Source organism: Orcinus orca, chromosome 5, assembly GCF_937001465.1.
Source record: "Orcinus orca chromosome 5, mOrcOrc1.1, whole genome shotgun sequence".
In the NCBI taxonomy this organism is placed as follows: Eukaryota; Metazoa; Chordata; class Mammalia; order Artiodactyla; family Delphinidae; genus Orcinus; species Orcinus orca.
In genome coordinates, this window is record NC_064563.1 from 126,411,244 (window position 1) to 126,429,551 (window position 18,308).

Here is an 18,308-nt window from a genome sequence, read left to right on the forward strand (position 1 = left end):
ATTGCGGAGCACAGGCTCCGGACGCGCAGGCTTAGCGGCCATGGCTCACGGGCCTAGTCGCTCCGCGACATGTGGGATCTTCCCGGACTGGGGCACGAACCCATGTCCCCTGCATCGGCAGGCGGACTCTCAACCACTGCGCCACCAGGGAAGCCCAGTTGTGTCTTCTTGAAGATCCTGAAAACTGTGCTAAGACCTTGTGACAGACTGCTTACAGTCTGTCTTAGTCTGCTTGGGCTGCTATAATAAAATACCATAGACTGGTGACTTATAAAAAAACAGAAATTAATTTCTCACAGTTCTGGAGACTGGAAGTCTGAGATCAGGGAACCAGCATGTTTGGGTTCTGGTGAGGACCTTTTCCAGTTACAGACTGCTGTCTTCTACTTCTATCCTCATATGATGGAGAGTAGAGCAGAGGAAAAAGCTCTCTCCTGAGTCCTAAGGGCACTGATCCCATTCATGGTAGCTCCTCCCTATGACCTCATCTAATCCTGATCCCCTCTCCAAAGCCACAAGTCCTAATACCATCACACTGCAACATATGAATTTTGTGGAGGCACAAACATTCAGTCCATAACAGGGCTCTCCCACCTTCCTCCCCCTCCTTAGGATGTGGTGCCAGTAGGTTTACCTTGCTGGACTTATTACCTGACACCATAGTCCAGAATAGCATGACCATCCAAAGTCAAGGTACTTAATTCTTGAAAAAGACCAGTCCAACAACTTGAATCCAATCAGCCAGAACTCTGTGGCCATAAATCCTTAAATCCTCTAAATTTCATTATCTAACTTCAGTGGAGCAAAGGCAAGGACAGCTTTTCTTCATACTGTCCATGGGTTGTTGATACCTATCCATGGACTTAAGCCAGCTCACAGTTTGTGATGATGTAAACTAGTTTTTTATAAATTGGGCTTTACTAAAATAATGTTTAAATGTCATAGTATTACGAGCTATTCTTAGATTTTAATGAATCTGCTGGGTCTAATCCTAGGACATTGGTCAACTCATTTAAATTACCCAAGCTTTAGTGTCCTGATGTGTAAAGAGGAAAAGGTGGATCTAAACTTATTATTTTATGAATTTAAGCATACTAAAGTTAGGATCTTAATTATATTTTTTTCATTCAACAGTATTTATCAGGCATGTATTACACACCAAGCACTTTTTCAGGTGTTGAGCATGTAGAATTATAATAAAGCAAACAAAAACACTTGACTTTATGAACCTTACATTCTAGCAAGGAAAATCAATGATAAAAAAGACAAAATAGGGACTTCCCTGGTGGCGCAATGGTTAAGAATCCACCTGCCAATGCAGGGGACACGGGTTCGAGCCCTGGTCCGGGAAGATCCCACATGCCACGGAGCAACTAAGCCTGTGCGCCACAACTACTGAGCCTGCACTCTAGAGCCCGCGAGCCACAACTACTGAAGCCCAGGCTCCACAACTACTGAAGCCCACGTGCCTACAGCCCGTGCTCTGCAACAAGAGAAGCCACTGCAATGAGAAGCACGGGCACCGTAACGAAAAGTCTGCAACTAGAAAAAGCCCGCATGCAGCAACAAAGACCCAACGCAGCCAAAAATAAATAAAATAAATAAATTTATATTAAGAAAAACAGACAAAATAGCAACATACATAAGAATCAGTGAAAATGGCTAAGGAGAAGAAAATAAAGCCGTGCAGTGAGATACATCATCAGCTAATGTCACAATAAATATACATAATAAACATTCCCAAACTCAGTGACATACAGTAGTAATCTCATACTCAACTGGAACTGGCTGACCCAGGTGGTCCTTGAATAGGGAGCTCTGCTTCAAGCAGCAGTGCTTAACTCCATGTTATGGGTCCAGTAACACTTGAAACCAGACCAAAGAGGCAGCAACTGTATGGAAGAAGGCTACACCATGGTGAAGGCAGAAGCACAAGAGGACAACTGAATAATGAAAGGACATTTCAAGCATTTGCTCGTGTCACATTCAAAAAGTCACATGGATAAGCCTAACATCAATCCAGCTGGGAAATGCACTCCTGTCCTACTGGGAGGGCTTTTGGAGAGAATATTCACTGAATAAAATAAGCCGTATCTGAAGTTCATGCCTATGAGTGAAATTTCAGATAGTTAATTTTAAAATAATATTTTGGTTGTAAAAATACGTGTATTTGCACGTTTCTCTAAATTGCTTTAGACTTGCTTGTATAGTCATCGCATATGGAATAAGAAAAAACAACATACTTTTCAAGAAGTTGTTTTAAAGACATTAAAGATGTAAATGACACTTTTGTATCTTCATCTAAGAAGCTTCATAATAATTACTTGATTTCATAATATTTATTGTATAACACTAGAAATAGTGTATTAATAGTGCTTTACAAAGATTCAAAATATTTGAAAGATATAAAATAATGCAATATATCTAGGAAGCTGGAATCTACTTATATGGAACAGCTTAGAAAGTATAAGACAACATATAATTTAATGCACCTATAATTAAATATGTGTCATAGAGATTATACAACTGAGCAGTTATATAAAAGCAGTTCTTTTATACAATAAAGAAAAAAAATCCTCTTAGAAATGTAAAATTTTCCACAGTATCTTAAAGAAGTGGAACCTGAAAATCCCATAATATTGATTCAGTATCTATGCAATTTTAAAACCTGTATGGCTCATTTGACGTACTCTGTTTATTCAGATATATCCCTTTATTTCATATTTATATGGTCATCTGGAGTAAAATGTCCTCTCTCCTTTAGTATTGATGACAAGATAAACTGTTTCTGTCCCAGTGATGAAGATGAAGCCTTGATAAGAGCAATTAACCTCTTTAAACAATTATTTTTATCACTATTAGTATCTCATAATGCTTCATAAGCAGTAGAATTTCAAATAGTTCTTATTAGATACAAATAATTCCATGACAATCCTGTTTGTTTAGGAAATTTTGATTTTTCTTGGACCTTCTAAAAAAGTCTTTTAAGGTAATAAGAGCAATTACCAATGCAGTCACTTCAATACCATAAAGGGTAGCCTATTTTTGATACTTTTATATTTTTCTGTGATTTTCTCAGACTTCATAATGTGACTAATTTTTGTTTCCAGTACTCTTGAGTCATCAGTGCTAAAACAATTGATTTAAACATTTTTCTTGCCCTGAGCAATATTCCTCAATATGATTGCTTATTTTATTCATTTAAAAAAGATCTTTATATTAGGTCTTTACTCAAAAATAAGAATTAGATGTGTAAAAATTCCAGCTCGTATCCTAATAAACCAAGATAAAAATTTCATTTGAATATATGTACATTTATTTTGAAATTTTATTTAAAATGTTTTGATTTCACACAACTACATGTTCTTTCCCAGAACGAGTAAAAACTTTTCCACTATAATGTAATGTCCACAGAGACAAACCTAATTTTTTCTAACATCTCTCTTTATTCTGAAGAAAAAAGAAACACATATTTGTGATTTTTCGGAAGCTCTTGGGGAAATCCCAAAGATGTTTTTGCATGTAATAGACATTCTAAAATGTTTACTTTGTTTTTTTTTCTAAGTTTAGAGTTCTACTTTGGGAAAGCAAAATCAAAGTCACTTTCAGAGATTTGTTCACTTGGTGAATTAAAATTGTAGGTGACTGAGAGACTATGTGGTTACCTATTTAATTAAACTGTCAATAAACTTTTTAAAATAAACAAAAAAGGTTAAGAAAATGCTTCCTTGATTAATTTTTGTTATCTATGGTGTTTTTCATTCACACTATTGTTTACAATGGGTTCTTGCTTCTATATACTTTTAATTTAATTTAACTGACTTCTAAATCTAATTTAATTTAATTGATTTTTAAAACTATCAATTATTTGTAATATAAATGTTGTACATAATAGTATAGGACCAGCTGCTTTATATTTATTGGCAGTATATTCATCGTGGGGAAACCAAAAAAAAAGAAGAGTACACATTTTTTAGCTCAAAAAAAAAATGCTGTTAAAAGAGGAAACTCATATCAATAAACTGCTATTTTAGGAGAGGCTGTACATTTTTTGGTTTCATTTACTATGATTCAATGCTCTGAAAAGGTATCACATATGATTCATTTCTAATCATAACTTGAATTGCTTTATTCCATCTGCACAAATTATTTTGCTCGATTATGTAAAAAATTAAATTTTGGTGATAGTTTATCACCCCTTTAAGTAAAATAGTGTTCTAATTAAGTATGCATTAAAGATATAAAATATTTGTCAACATAAACAATAGTTAAGCAGAAAGAAGTTGTGATCTAAGTCCTATTAAATAATACTGTGGTTGTTCGAAAGTTAAAAATGTGCCAATTTGTTACCAATTTTCAATTAAGAGACCTAAAGGGATGTAGAAAAGGTTTATATAATTACTTACTTTTCAGTCTTTCAGTTAAAAGGGGATAAATTTAAAGGTTAAATGGTGATAATAATAATAATAATGTGATCTCATTGTGATTAAATTTGCTAATTATATAACATGCTTAAAATAATAACTAAGTCATAAGCACCATGTTAGCTATTATCATCATTATTTCCAGTCTTGTTTTTATTAGGATGATGATGATGATGATGATGATGATGTTGATGTTGATGATGTGATGATGATGAAGACAATAATACTGAGTTTTTCTTGCTTGTTTTCTACTGTTGTGACCTAGTCATTGCATTATGCATAAAATAAGCCACATTCTAGAATGCACAATCAAGGACTTTAAGATACAATAGTGGAAGTGTTTTTATTTGCTTTTGATTTTTTTTTTAAGTCATCAGGGTTTGATAGACTTGGGGAGTTTAAGAAATGAATTAAATTTGTGGAGCTATTTTATTTTATTTTTTTGCGGTACGCGGGCCTCTCACTGTTGTGGCCTCTCCCGTTGCGGAGCACAGGCTCCGGACGCGCAGGCTCAGCGGTCATGGCTCACGGGCCCAGCCGCTCCGCGGCATGTGGGATCCTCCCGGTCCGGGGCACGAACCCATGTCCCCTGCATCGGCAGTCGGACTCTCAACCACTGCGCCACCAGGGAAGCCCTGTGGAACTATTTTTACCTCATATAAAATTAACAACCTAGACATGAAATTAAATCACTAGATAAACAATTTACATTTTACTTATAGTTTTCTTTTCAATTTTAATGATAGTGACCAACTTTAAATTTGTTTGACATTAATAAGCACAAATTACATAAGTTACAGAATGTGCTACTGCTAAATCAGATTCTGAAGGAACTAATATTATTGTTATTTGTAAAATGACTTTAACACTGTATATCTGTATGACCAATCATCCTTCTTTTGATAATTCAGAATTTTTTATGAAAGAGATTCACTTAAGCTTTGTATCCTAAATTTACACATGAAATTATGCATAATAATAATAATAATATAATCTTTAAAATACTGTAGCCTTTTCTGGAGATTTCAATTATATAAAGCAACAATAGGGAACAGAATAGGCATAAGTAGTACAATACTTTTATTAGTATTTGTATGTATGCTTTATGGAGGAAAGAGATTAGGACAAGAGAAAAGAACAGTAATAGTAGAAGGAGGAATAATTCACCTTACTTATGATCAAACTTTTCTTATGATCAGTAGAAAAGTTAAACAGTGATTTAATACTTAAATCACTAACAACAAATTAAAGAGAAACCCAGCATATGCTAAGAAGTCACATATAGGTATATCTTAATATAAATGACACTTATGACTCCAGAGTTATAAAATATGCTGAGATTTATGCATAACTTGGCTGTTCAAATTTAGTACAGAAAATGCACACCCAGTGCTATGGTTAGTTGGCAGTAAGCACACATCTAATTTAGTATTCCGTGTAACCATTAGAATTCCCATGACACATGGACTGAACCCAGTTAATTGCCATAGCTGATTCTGCATATGAGTGAACATACAGTAGAACTGAATCTATTAAATTATTAATTGAATTATCCTCTAAATGTGCGAAAGGATATATTAGTTTTCATTCCCTTGGTAGTTTCCTTCTGCATAAATTAAATGAGAAAATTCAATGACTGAAAAAAGTGTAAAAAAAAAGTGTCAAGGTATTTTAGACATTTGAAAGAAAAAACATGTGCAGTTAATTCTTAGCTAATTTAAAGGGCTGGCTTCTTCACAAAATAGGCAATAAGAGTCTGTGAAAAGCAAGGTATTACTGTAGATTAACACAGGATTGAAGTACTAAGTTCTGTGATGTTAGGAGAGTCAAGCAAACATTGGCACACTTTTCTTCCTCTGTTAAATGGAGTGATAGTATCTAGAATACATACTTGTCCTGGGTTTTCATTCATTGAGTTAACTATAATTTACTGAGTATCTACTGAGTGTCAAATATAAATTCAGGTGCTGTACAGACTGTGAGAAAAGCAACATCATCCTTATTCTCATGGAACTTATGTTTTAATTAGGGGGATGGAACACACACAACCACATTAAGATGAAATATACAAAAAAGTGATTAGACAGGGTACAAAGGACTGAAAGCAGGAAAGAGTCAGGGATGGTTAGGGTTTAAGGAACAAAGTTAATTTGGATCTGGATGGAGACAAGGTCACAGAAGTAGGCATAGGCCAGCTAGTGTCGACCTTTATAAACCATCATAAATGTTTTTGATTTAAGAGGTGTGAAAAGAATCTTTCGGAAAGGTTTAAGCATTATCTTAAAATAGAAACTAGTAGGCCAGTAAGCCAGTAAGGATGGGGTTTCTAAAATTGACCAGGTAATGAATATGGCTTTGACCAGATATATAATAGCATGGAGAGAAGCAAATGGTATCTTTATATACTGTGATTTATGGTGAGGAATGAATGTCAAAACTTTTAAAATCGAAGATTCTATTACAAAATAAAAGTATTGTTGCTAGTATTTGTAGTTCTTAAACTTTAATATTAAAGAAAAATTTGAAAATTTTATACCATGAAGTATGATGACTACAAGAGAGGACAGTGTTTTCACTGAAGTCTGTAAATTTTCTGGAGAGCATGCAAGACAGATTTGCTGTAATCCCAATACTGTTTTACAAGGACCATACATATTTATGTTAACAATATGATTTTAAAAGACTTAAATTTATTTTTCATTGATTGTAAAGCTTACCCTAATAATGCTTTTCAATTTTATTCACAAAATGGATAGTACTGTAGATAGTGAGGTTGTAAAGTGAGCTGCCTGATTTAATTAATTATGAACCTGTAAAAATTCAAGTAAAAGATTTTTATATTTCAGTTCCCACAGCTTGTGTTGTGTTTTGTGATCAGCTCCAGCCTTCTCACGCACCGGCAGAATTCAGGAATCCAGCTAGCACTCAGCAAGAGCTAAAACAGGTCACAGGTACCAACCACCCTGTGTTTTCAGGAAAAAAGAAAAAAGAAAAAAAGACTTCAGAGCCTCAGAGGAAATGACAAGAGAAGGTGAAAAGATTGTATTAAGCAAGTAATCAAGTCAGCAAATCCTGTATAGTGACAGGAATGCAGTGGTGACTGCTGTCAGCTCTAAGTCTCAGCAATAAGGAGAGAAAGAGAAACAGAGAGAGAGAGAGGAAAGGAAAGGAAAGGAAAGGAAAGGAAAGGAAAGGAATAAAATAAGATAGGGCATTTATCAAAGCAGGAGTAACTCAGCATCAAGTCTGAAGGCAGTCTTAAAAGTTTCTTTAACGTCTCCTGATGTGCCTGGAATATGAGTTTCCTGGTTCCAACTTTGAGGAAGTGACAGATTCAGATCCTGACAAGCTTTGCTGTTTCTTCTTAGGCTGGCAACTTTAAATAGAGATTTAGTCAAGGTCATGGATAGAAGTATGTTGAAATGCTCTAGTCTATACAGCTACCATTTAATTAAATCTAAATAATGTCTCCTTAGATCTTTCCATTGTGATAATAGCAAAGAGAACACAGTTCCTTGATTTTTAAAGTCTGTGTTCACTTTACATCCAATTTTACAAAATCTCCTTCTTACAATCTATGCAGTAATATGTACATTTTTATTAATCATATAACCATTAAGTAGAAGATATGGAAGCCTAAAAATAATCTACTTTCCAATATTTTCACCACCTAGGACCTCTTGTATTATTTTCTCTTGTGAATTCTCTGGTTTTAAAGATATTAACTTATTAAAATGATATTTAGTAAAGTGGGATTATTCTTCATTTTCATTATATATTCATGAATACATATATATATTCAATATATTCAATACCTATATATATATTCATATGAGTACATGTACCAGAGACTAAAAAACATGAAACAATTAGCATTACCCAAGAGATTTATATAATTCTAGCCAAAAGCAAATGTCACCTTTTATATGGTTCACTGCCAAAGATAATATTTACCAATATGTGGTAAATATAATATTGATAAATATTATAACTCTCTCTACATTTTTAAAATTTGTGCCAGACTCACATTTTCTATGTTAGTAGATTCTTAGAGATTAAGGAAACCAGTTCAACTCAATAATTGTATAATAAAAAAGAAAGAAAGAAAAGAAAACCTAAAGTCCAAATTAATAAACAGAAAACAAAGGTAACTTCATTGTTATCTGGCAGAGGTGGAACTTAAATTCAATGGCAGGCCTGAAGCTATTTCTAATACAGTATTTTACTTATAAGCAGCAACTACAAAATTCTCTTTTCCAGTGTAGTTCATCCACTATTGTGTGTGTGTGTGTCCAGATTCTGATTGTAAGACTTGTGACAATCCATGGGAAGCACTTAGCACTGTGTTCAACACATTTCATGTGCTCACAAATGTTAGAGGTTAAAATTCATACTCTTTCGGGAAGATTTCCCTGTGCCTCCTCTGCACATCCTAATTCGGGCCAATGCTAATGCCTTTTGAGACAGGAACCTTATGCATTCCACTTCAATTGTGCTATGCATTGCCTTGCGGTATAGTTATTTATTTTTGCATCTGCCTGATCCACTAGAAAGGATTCCCTGTTGGCCTGAATTCCCCACACTTAAACAGTGCTTAGTATAAAATAGACACACAATAATAATTTTGGATAATTAGTGCAGTGACTGCCCTTCACAGAGGTTCACATTCAGAATATTTAAGAGGAAGCCTTAGGCATCTGATTCTTTCCCCTATAAACTCAAAGTACGCTGTTGAGGAAAAGCCAGGGTGACAAAACCTTTATAGCTAAACAATTATATCCAGCATTTGCTAAGGGCTTAGTGTCAGTAGACACAAACTTTGATATTATTTTGATTAAAAATGTGTAATCAGTTCAATCATTAATATTTAGAAAATTTTTACTATTTTGTTTTGCAAGGCACCTTACGATAGCAGTGTTTGAAATGGATGATGGAATAAATGGAAAAATAAACAGTTAAAATATCAAACCAAATACAACCAAAACATAAACAAAATGCAAATTACTCTCAATATCCTATAGAAAATACTTAAATTTAAAACCAGTTATTGTAAGAGTAAGGTATGTAGAAAAAACAGAATTGCATCACCCTTTTCATGGTAACATGGATCTAATTTAGAAATTCAAATAAAAATAAGGCCATTGTTTAAGGGATCGAGTACAATATATGATACCACTATACTGTCAGAATTAAAGATGAATTTAGCTTTCTTGAAAACATAAGAAAAAATATACTACTGTTTTTTTTTCTCTCAAGCATATTACTTCATGTGCAGTGACTTAAATTTTTAAAACATGAAAATTAAAGCATTTACAATTTAATTCTGAATAATTAATGTCTCCCCAAAAATAAAACAGGTAACTCAAAATTCCCCTGAAATAATGCATATTTGTGTTCACTGTAGAATGAATTCATATATATATATATGAATATACGAATATACATATATATTCATTTACATATGAAAGAATCAGAATTTCACTGCTGAGAAAGGTGCAGAATGAGAAACATGCTAGTATTTATGTTTGACATTTTTAGAATATGGAAGATATTTTTGCAGCTATATCTAGCATTTTTTGCTATATCCTATGTATGGTATTTTTATTAACAAAATCCCCTTAGTCTTCATTATAGTCTAGAGCATTCTTTTAATAGGGGCAGTATATACTCAAGTAAAATACATGTGAAATATAATTTAACAAAATATCTATAAACTGTAACTATCAGGTTCAGATATGAAGACACCATACTCAAATTGGCGATTGCCCAGCACATGTTGGAATTAACAATGATGGAAACAATGTAATATATTTTCACATCTTAATGTTTCAACAGTGATTTGGAAACAGATAATAACCTAATTTATTAATCAATATCCTAATAAGTTGAATATTGAGCTCTACTTGGGAAATTCCTGTGAATTTTCTTGATGTAAAAATTATATAGTAAATTCATTTTTAAATAAAAAATATAATTAAGTGTTTTAAAAGGCAATTATATTTTAAGATATTAGTAAATATGCCCACTTGGGGATGAAATTTATTTTTTATTGAGCTGTCAGATGATGGCTTCCATTTACTTTAGGCAATTGTTTTTTTTTGTTGTTTTTTTTTTAGTGCAAGAATTTACTTGTCATGATCAAGAGCAAAAGTACTATGAGTTAGCGTATTCATAATTTCTTAATCACAAGAAAGCTAGACAGCACTATTTTAAAATTACCTTTGAAATACAAATATTGTATATAAGCAGTAACCAAATTAACTTTATACACTAGATTATATTTCTTATTAATTCAAAATAGATGGTATATTAAAGTTACCAAACTGGAATCTAGGGGATTGTCTTTGACTTTCTGATATGGAAACAATGTGTTATCTCTCTGCTCACAATCTTAAACTTATAGTTTATTATTTCAGTTTTTTGTGTCTTGTTGCTGAGATTGATGTAAACATACCTGTGAATTATCTCAAGTTACCTTCAGTTATAAAATAATCTTGAGAGAACATATATAATAGAGTAAAACTCCAAGATGGTGAGGGAAACTTCTCTTTCATGTTCAATGTTTGATTCCCAATACCCAGAAGAGAACATAGAATGAAATCAGGAAATATTTGTAAAATGTAAATTATACAACTAGGCAAAAATATATTTTATTGTCTTCTTGTCCTGGTTCTTCTTTTCCTCCTCCTTTCTTCCCATCCTCCCTCCCTCTCCCTCTTTCTCTTTCTCCTACTCTAGTTTTAGATTATATTTTTTCATATGTAAGGTTAATTTTCCTGAGTTTTTATCTAAGCACTGTTTATTCAAGAATATTTTGCCAAAACATGGTTCTAGCCATAAAATCCAGGGTGGGGAAAATGACTGGCATTCCCCAGAATATATTTCTTTTTATATCTTAGCTTCTTGTACATCAGCATGGAAATTGGAAAACTGATGATTTTAATTATCTCACATTCTTGGCATCACCTGGACATAAGTGGGTGTACTAATGTGCAGTGTTTTCACTAAAATCATTCTAATCCGCATTAAATGTTTACTTTATTGCTTAAATATAGTATACAGAACATAATAAAATGCTTCCTTGGTTACTTGTTATAATCACTTCAAACATTAATTACAATGTTGAGTAACATTGTTAATGATCTATAGAAACTAGTCCCTGAGAATATATTTATACTTAGTAATATAATAACTGGCATAGCAGTATGATTTCATGAAATGAATATAAAGAGCCAGACTGTGATCTTGGTTCTGCCACAGCCTTCCCAAGTATCCCAGAACAAAGTTTCTCATATGTAAAATAGAGATTCCCATGTTCCTTTCCAGATATTAGATCTTATGAGATCTGTCCAGTTCTGCAGAACTTATAATGACCGTGTGCACAAGTGTTGCAAGTTTAGCTTGGTTCACATTTAGATACTATAAATACAAAGATCTCTTCTTCTTGCAATGAGAACTTGGTGAATTCACTCAGTTGGGTATAAATCTCCCATCTTTCCTGTCTGAAAGTCTGGTTGGGGTATACTTTTTATTGTGTGTGTGATACATTTAAAAAATAATTCTAACTCTAACAAACACTTCACGTGTACAAAATTACAGAAAACAACTCAATGGTTCTTATCAGGGTCACATTTGCTTCAGATCTGTCTTTGTCATTTCCTCTTAAAGAGAGGGAAGCAAGTAATTTTGTTTGTTTTTAATTACCTTTCTTGGGAGTACCCTTTCTTTTGTCAAAGAGAAATTATTCTGACACTTGTTAAAAATGGCAAGCAAAACTTTATTCAAAACTCTTGCAGTAGGGGGTCAAGACTGCTGCAATGGAGCAGAAAGATTAAACACAACTCTGAGTACAAGGACAAGTAGGGATTTATAGCCAATGAGCAGAATGACAAGAGTCAATGGATGGAAAATTACTAACAGGAACTTGATTAAATTTCAAGGATAATGTTATTCTTATTAAACTGGCCTAATAGGATTCTTGCAGGCCATGGACATAGACAGTAAGGAGCTTGAATGGCATATTTGGAATTTGTTACTTTTCAAGTTTCTCTTATTTTTCTTCTCAACTCTTCTCAGATAAAAAATTTGTTCTTCCAATAAAGTTATTTATATTCATTATAATTTGTAAAATATTTTAATTTGGAAGTTAATATGATTGAGGGGACATACAGTACCTTAAGAGATGTTTCCATAACTTTATAGTTCATGTAGTCAGAAATTAATTTTCCCAATGCATAGAATACAGGGCACAAAACCCAAAGAATGCAAAGAATGCAACTTCAAGGTGAAACTTTGTTTATGCCTATCTTCCTATCTGCATATATATATATCTCATCAATTCTGATCTTTGCACAGTTCTACTCATGGCATATTCCTCTTCCTTCCTCTAGGCTTTTTGTTTTTCTTTTTAACTGCCAAAATGTATTTCCTCCATACAACATTTCAAGCCTCTCATGATGTGAAAGCCTTACTCTTCTGAAAAGCCTAATTTTCTGAAAATTACAATTTTGGGTTTACCAACCCAAGATCCGGCTACATTTGTTTAGCCTGAAGTCTTCACGTGTTGCCTCTGCCAGAGGCACATCCTTTTCCAAGAAGTGACCCAATATCAATTGTTCGATTTCATTAACATGCCAACCTTGTGGCAGTGACTACGGCTGCCTTGCTACTGGTTTGATATTTACAAAGCATACAATGTACAGGAATTTAGTTTCTGTTTTATTGTAGAGAGGAGTTATCAGTACTTTCCTGCCTCACACCTCAAATACATTTTTAAATGTAGCTTTCAGTATAGCATGTTTTGCCTGTAGCACGTTTGCATGCAGCATCAGTAATTCCAAATTAAATTCCCACTGAGATCATCAGGCAAGCAATTAGTGGCAATTGCTTGTTTTTACGGAAAAGCCAAATTATGCCCTAAGTTTATGGTTAAGTTATAATAATATCATACACACAGATGCTATATTGCGGACAGAGTAGACTGTGAGTCAGGTATTAATAGTTACATTAATGTGTGTGATTTTCATATTGAGGTATATATATTATATGCAAATACATTATTTATAAACCTCTCTCTAGCATATTATAATGCTAAAGAGGTTATAGTTCATATAGATTAAGCAATAATAAAATATCTTATAGATAGAGCTACAGCTAGAAATGGATATAGATATAGCTTAACTTTTGACTTTGAATATCGGGAAGTTTGGCTTCTCTTACGGTTGCACCCTAATTAGTTATACATTCTTAGGTTTTGCACTTAAGCTTCCCAGGTCTTGAAAAAGTTTTTTCTTTCCTTTTCTCCTTGAAAATACCTTCTGTTCAATTTAACTGAACCACTGAATTAAAAATTAACTGACAGTTTAATATCCAGTAAATTTAATGTACAGTTTTAGAGAACCAAGTAAGCATCTTACATTGTGTAAGCCATCAGGTATATAATTGTGACCAAGACAAATCTTATTTTATTAAAGTATAATTGACTTACAATATTTCATTAGTTTCAGCTGTACAACATAGTGATTTGATATTTTTACACATCAGGAGAAGATCACCAGGATAAGTCTAATTATCACCATAAAAATTACTACTAGATTATTACTACTGTCTATATTCCTCAGGCCATCCATACACACATTACATTCTTGAGACTTATTCATTTTATAACTTGAAGTTTGTTCCCCTTAATCTCCTTCCCCATGGCAACTGAAAATTTTTTCTCTGTATCTATGAGTCTGTTTCTGTTTTGTTATGTTTGTTTATTTGTTTTGTTTCTCAGATTTCACATGTAAGTGAAGTCATATGGTAATTGTCTTTTACTGTCTGACTTACATCACTTAGCATACTACCCTCTAGGTTCATACATGTTGTCACAAATGGCAAGATTTCATTTTTTTATGGCTGAGTTATATTTCATTTTGTGTATATATATATATATATATATATATCTCAATACCATATCTTCTTTTTTTTTTTTTTTTTAAACGTAGTCAATTTTATTCTCCTTAAAGCACAAAATAGAGTCTTTGGTTGTACAAACATCACTAGTTATAGTCTTACCAGGAGGTCCCGGCTGGGGTCGGGCCGTTAGTCAGCGGCCAGAACTCCTGAAGGGACCTCTTTTTTTTACATTTTTGTTTGGAGTATAATTGCTTTACAATGGTGTGTTAGTTTCTGCTTTATAACAAAGTGAATCAGTTATACATATACATATGTTCCCATATCTCTTCCCTATTGCGTCTCCCTCCCTCCCACCCTCCCTATCCCACCCCTCCAGGCGGTCACAAAGCACCCAGCTGATCTCCCTGTGCTATGCGGCTGCTTCCCACTAGCTATCTATTTTACGTTTGGTAGTGTATATATGTCCATGCCTCTCTCTCGCTTTGTCACAGCTTACCCTTCCCCCTCCCCATATCCTCAAGTCCATTCTCTGGTAGGTCTGTGTCTTTATTCCTGTCTTACCCCTAGGTTCTTCATGACATTTTTTTTTTCTTAAATTCCATATATATGTGTTAGCATATGGTATTTGTCTTTCTCTTTCTGACTTAATTCACTCTGTATGACAGACTCTAGGTCTATCCACCTCATTACAAATAGTTCAATTTCATTTCTTTTTATGGCTGAGTAATATTCCATTGTATATATGTGCCACATCTTCTTTATCCATTCATCTGATGATGGACACTTAGGTTGTTTCCATCTCTGGGCTATTGTAAGTAGAACTGCAATGAACATTTTGGTACATGACTCTTTTTGAATTATGGTTTTCTCAGGGTATATGCCCAGTAGTGGGATTGCTAACAGCTGGGTTAAACGACTTGAGGCAAGGGTGGCGTTGGAGCTGGCAGGGACCCCACCCCAATATACCATATCTTCTTTATCTGTTAAACCCGTAAGATTCAGAATATTTGGTGGAGAAACAATCATATATCAATAGATCATTCAAATTTCTATGATCATGCTGAGGGAGAACATAGGATCTGTGGGAACACAAAGTAAGGGAACTAACCCACAATTGAAGGTTGTGGAAAGGCTGTGTTAAGTTAGCGTGGAGCTTAGTTTTGAATGCAGCCAGGTAAACGGAAGGACAGACACATTGCAGCTAAGGGAAAACCATAAGCAGATACATCTGTGTAATATTAGCACACTTAAGTGCCAGTATGTGTCACTATTTATCTGATCCTCTTTTGTGGGACATTAAGTTGTTTTGAGATTTTGTTATTAAAATAACAATGTGCTAAAAGTCCTTTATATTAACATTTGATAATATTTCTACTTATTTCTCTGGAGAGATATCTAAGACTAGTTTGCAGAATCAAGATTACAAAGTTTTTTTAAGGCTTTTGTGTTCCTGAGGAATTGTCCCAAATATATTCTCCTCAATAATGTATGATAAAGTCCGCATCACCAACACATTGCTAGCAGTGAATATTATAATATTCCTGGGTTGAATAGAAATTCAGTGGACCCTAGTTAAAATTGCCCCAGATTCACATACCACGCCTACAACTTTGTACTAGAATAAGCTTGATAGCTCTTACTCCGGATCCCTCATGCTTATGACAAAGTAACACCTTCCTCACAAAGTCATGAAAAAGATGAAATGAAATAAAATGTATAAGCTTATTGTCATATAGAAAGCATTCAATAAACATTTCATGCTTCTATGTGAGATTGGCATTTAAAACATACAGTAAAACATGTATAGGACAATAATATTTAAATAATTATTTGTGCATTTGTACTGGAGATTATAATTCTTATATTACATATCTGCTATATAATCTGTTGATATAACAAAATTGGTAGAAGATCATCTTTAAGTAATTTGAGTAGTAAAACAAAAGGTTTAATTTAGGCAGTTTGAAATTGATAACTTATGAGGGATATTAAGTTTTAAATAGTTAATATTAGTAGCAACAATAATCAGTATAAATACCAGCAATGTTTTAGCTACCACTTAAGAGTATGTTATGTAGAAATTTGTAAAATGAATCCTCTCAATTATACAGTCAAGATATTGAGACTCAGAGAAGTTATGGTTGCTTGGCATTTGGGGTATGTCATAGTTCTTGAATGGAACACGACTAAAAACCGTGTCTGTGTCTTCAAAATTAGGTTTCTTCAATAAAATGATATAATGCATTTATAATGTATTTTCTATTTTCTCTTACCTATCATTACAGAGGTCTGGTGTAGGGGCCTGACAGTTGACACAGCATTATAGAAACTGATTAATATTCAAATTAAATTAAACATACCTGGTTATTAAAAACTGGAAATGACATTTCAGGAAAATATTTGTTGTTTAGTTGTGATATTGCCATTTCAATTTAGATTTTATATCTGCCTTAAAATATTTTATAGAAGAAATTATATGACTAGGACAAAGTTAAAAAAATGACACAAGACCACAAATTTTGTTTTATCCTAAACTCTCACTTTATGAGTTGTTTCAGAAATATATTTCACATATGTAGAGAGCCATTAATTTACTTCATGGAAATTTTTGTCAGATTATTAAAAGCAAACAACTTTGAATGTCAATATTTCATATTTTAATAATTGGCTGACTGAATATTTTTATATTAATATTAAAATGATTTGATGAAACAGTCAAATGATATATTTTCATTATTTCTGATATCACATATTAAATATATGAAATTAGAATTGCTGTGGCTTCTTTTTGTAGTCAGTAATGATTACTATTGTTTATACTAATTAAGTGACTCTCTTAAATAAAAGGTCTGTAATGTTATATTATATTGCTTTACAGATGCTCCCAAGTTCATATCAAACCAAACAATTTATTACTCTTGGGAAGGAAATCCAATCAATATAAGCTGTGATGTGAAATCTAATCCACCAGCATCAGTCCATTGGAGAAGAGAGAAATTAGTCTTGCCAGCTAAAAACACCACTAATTTAAAGACATATAGTGCAGGGAGAAAAATAATATTAGAGGTAAGTCTTCATGTACATATCAACAAATTGTATTACTTTAGCAGTTATCTACTATTTTAGAACATGTTTAAATATCTTAGTATCTTAATATATAATATATATTTCTATCCTATAATGTACATATACCCTATTGTATATATTTCATGTTTACTTACTCGAGGGAAATTTTATGCATTTGGATTATGGTTCGTTAATGGTTAATGTCTCACTACTTATATAGTAATATGGGTATATAGCAAAAGCCATTATTTTTCATGAATTTATTTTTGGAAAAAAAACACAATTATATCAGGAAAAATATAGGGAGAAAGAATGAGTAATTTGTCAGTTATTGAGTGCCAAATGTTTAATTTCAGTGTTGCTACTGGACACTGAGTCTGTGGTTACACCTTCCTGCTCCTTAGACTGGTATATATAAATGCTATCTACTGGCTACATATTTACACGTTCCTAAATAAACCAGATTTACTTGTTCATTGCCTCATTTTATTTTATTATTTTACATTAAGATTGTAGATAATTGTTTTTATACTGCCAAGTGCCTGGCCTTTAAATTCTGTTTGAATACAATACCTTTAATTTAATAATTGCAGATTATGTGTGTGTATATCAATTTCCAAAGTTTATATAAGTCTATGACAATGATCATCCAGCCTCCCAATTTATGATGCTTTCATAACAATTAGGAATCTTCCTCAAACAACCTTTTTAGCTAAAAAGATGCTACATTTTCTCTACTAATTCAATATATATAAATTTTAAAGATGCATGTTTTCAAATAACATTTGAGATCCATACCACATTAACTTAAAGGTATTCACATTGATGCCATATTAACACTTCCACCCGATAAATGGACTTAGTGAAACATTTAGTTGATAGAATGATTTAGCTATCACTTCCCCCAAATGTTTGGAT

The 18,308-nt window shown here is 33.0% G+C and overlaps 1 protein-coding gene across 2 annotated transcripts in view; it reads left to right on the plus strand.

Moving 5' to 3' along the window:
• The window catches only part of NCAM2 (neural cell adhesion molecule 2), a 489,746-nt gene that overhangs the window by 370,510 nt on the left and 100,928 nt on the right, over window positions 1–18,308 (plus strand). For both annotated transcript variants that reach the window (XM_033418066.2, XM_004264467.3), the window contains exon 10: window positions 17,203–17,390. In XM_033418066.2, coding sequence (XP_033273957.1) covers window positions 17,203–17,390 — 188 coding nt within the window. The remainder of the gene's footprint in view (window positions 1–17,202; window positions 17,391–18,308) is intronic.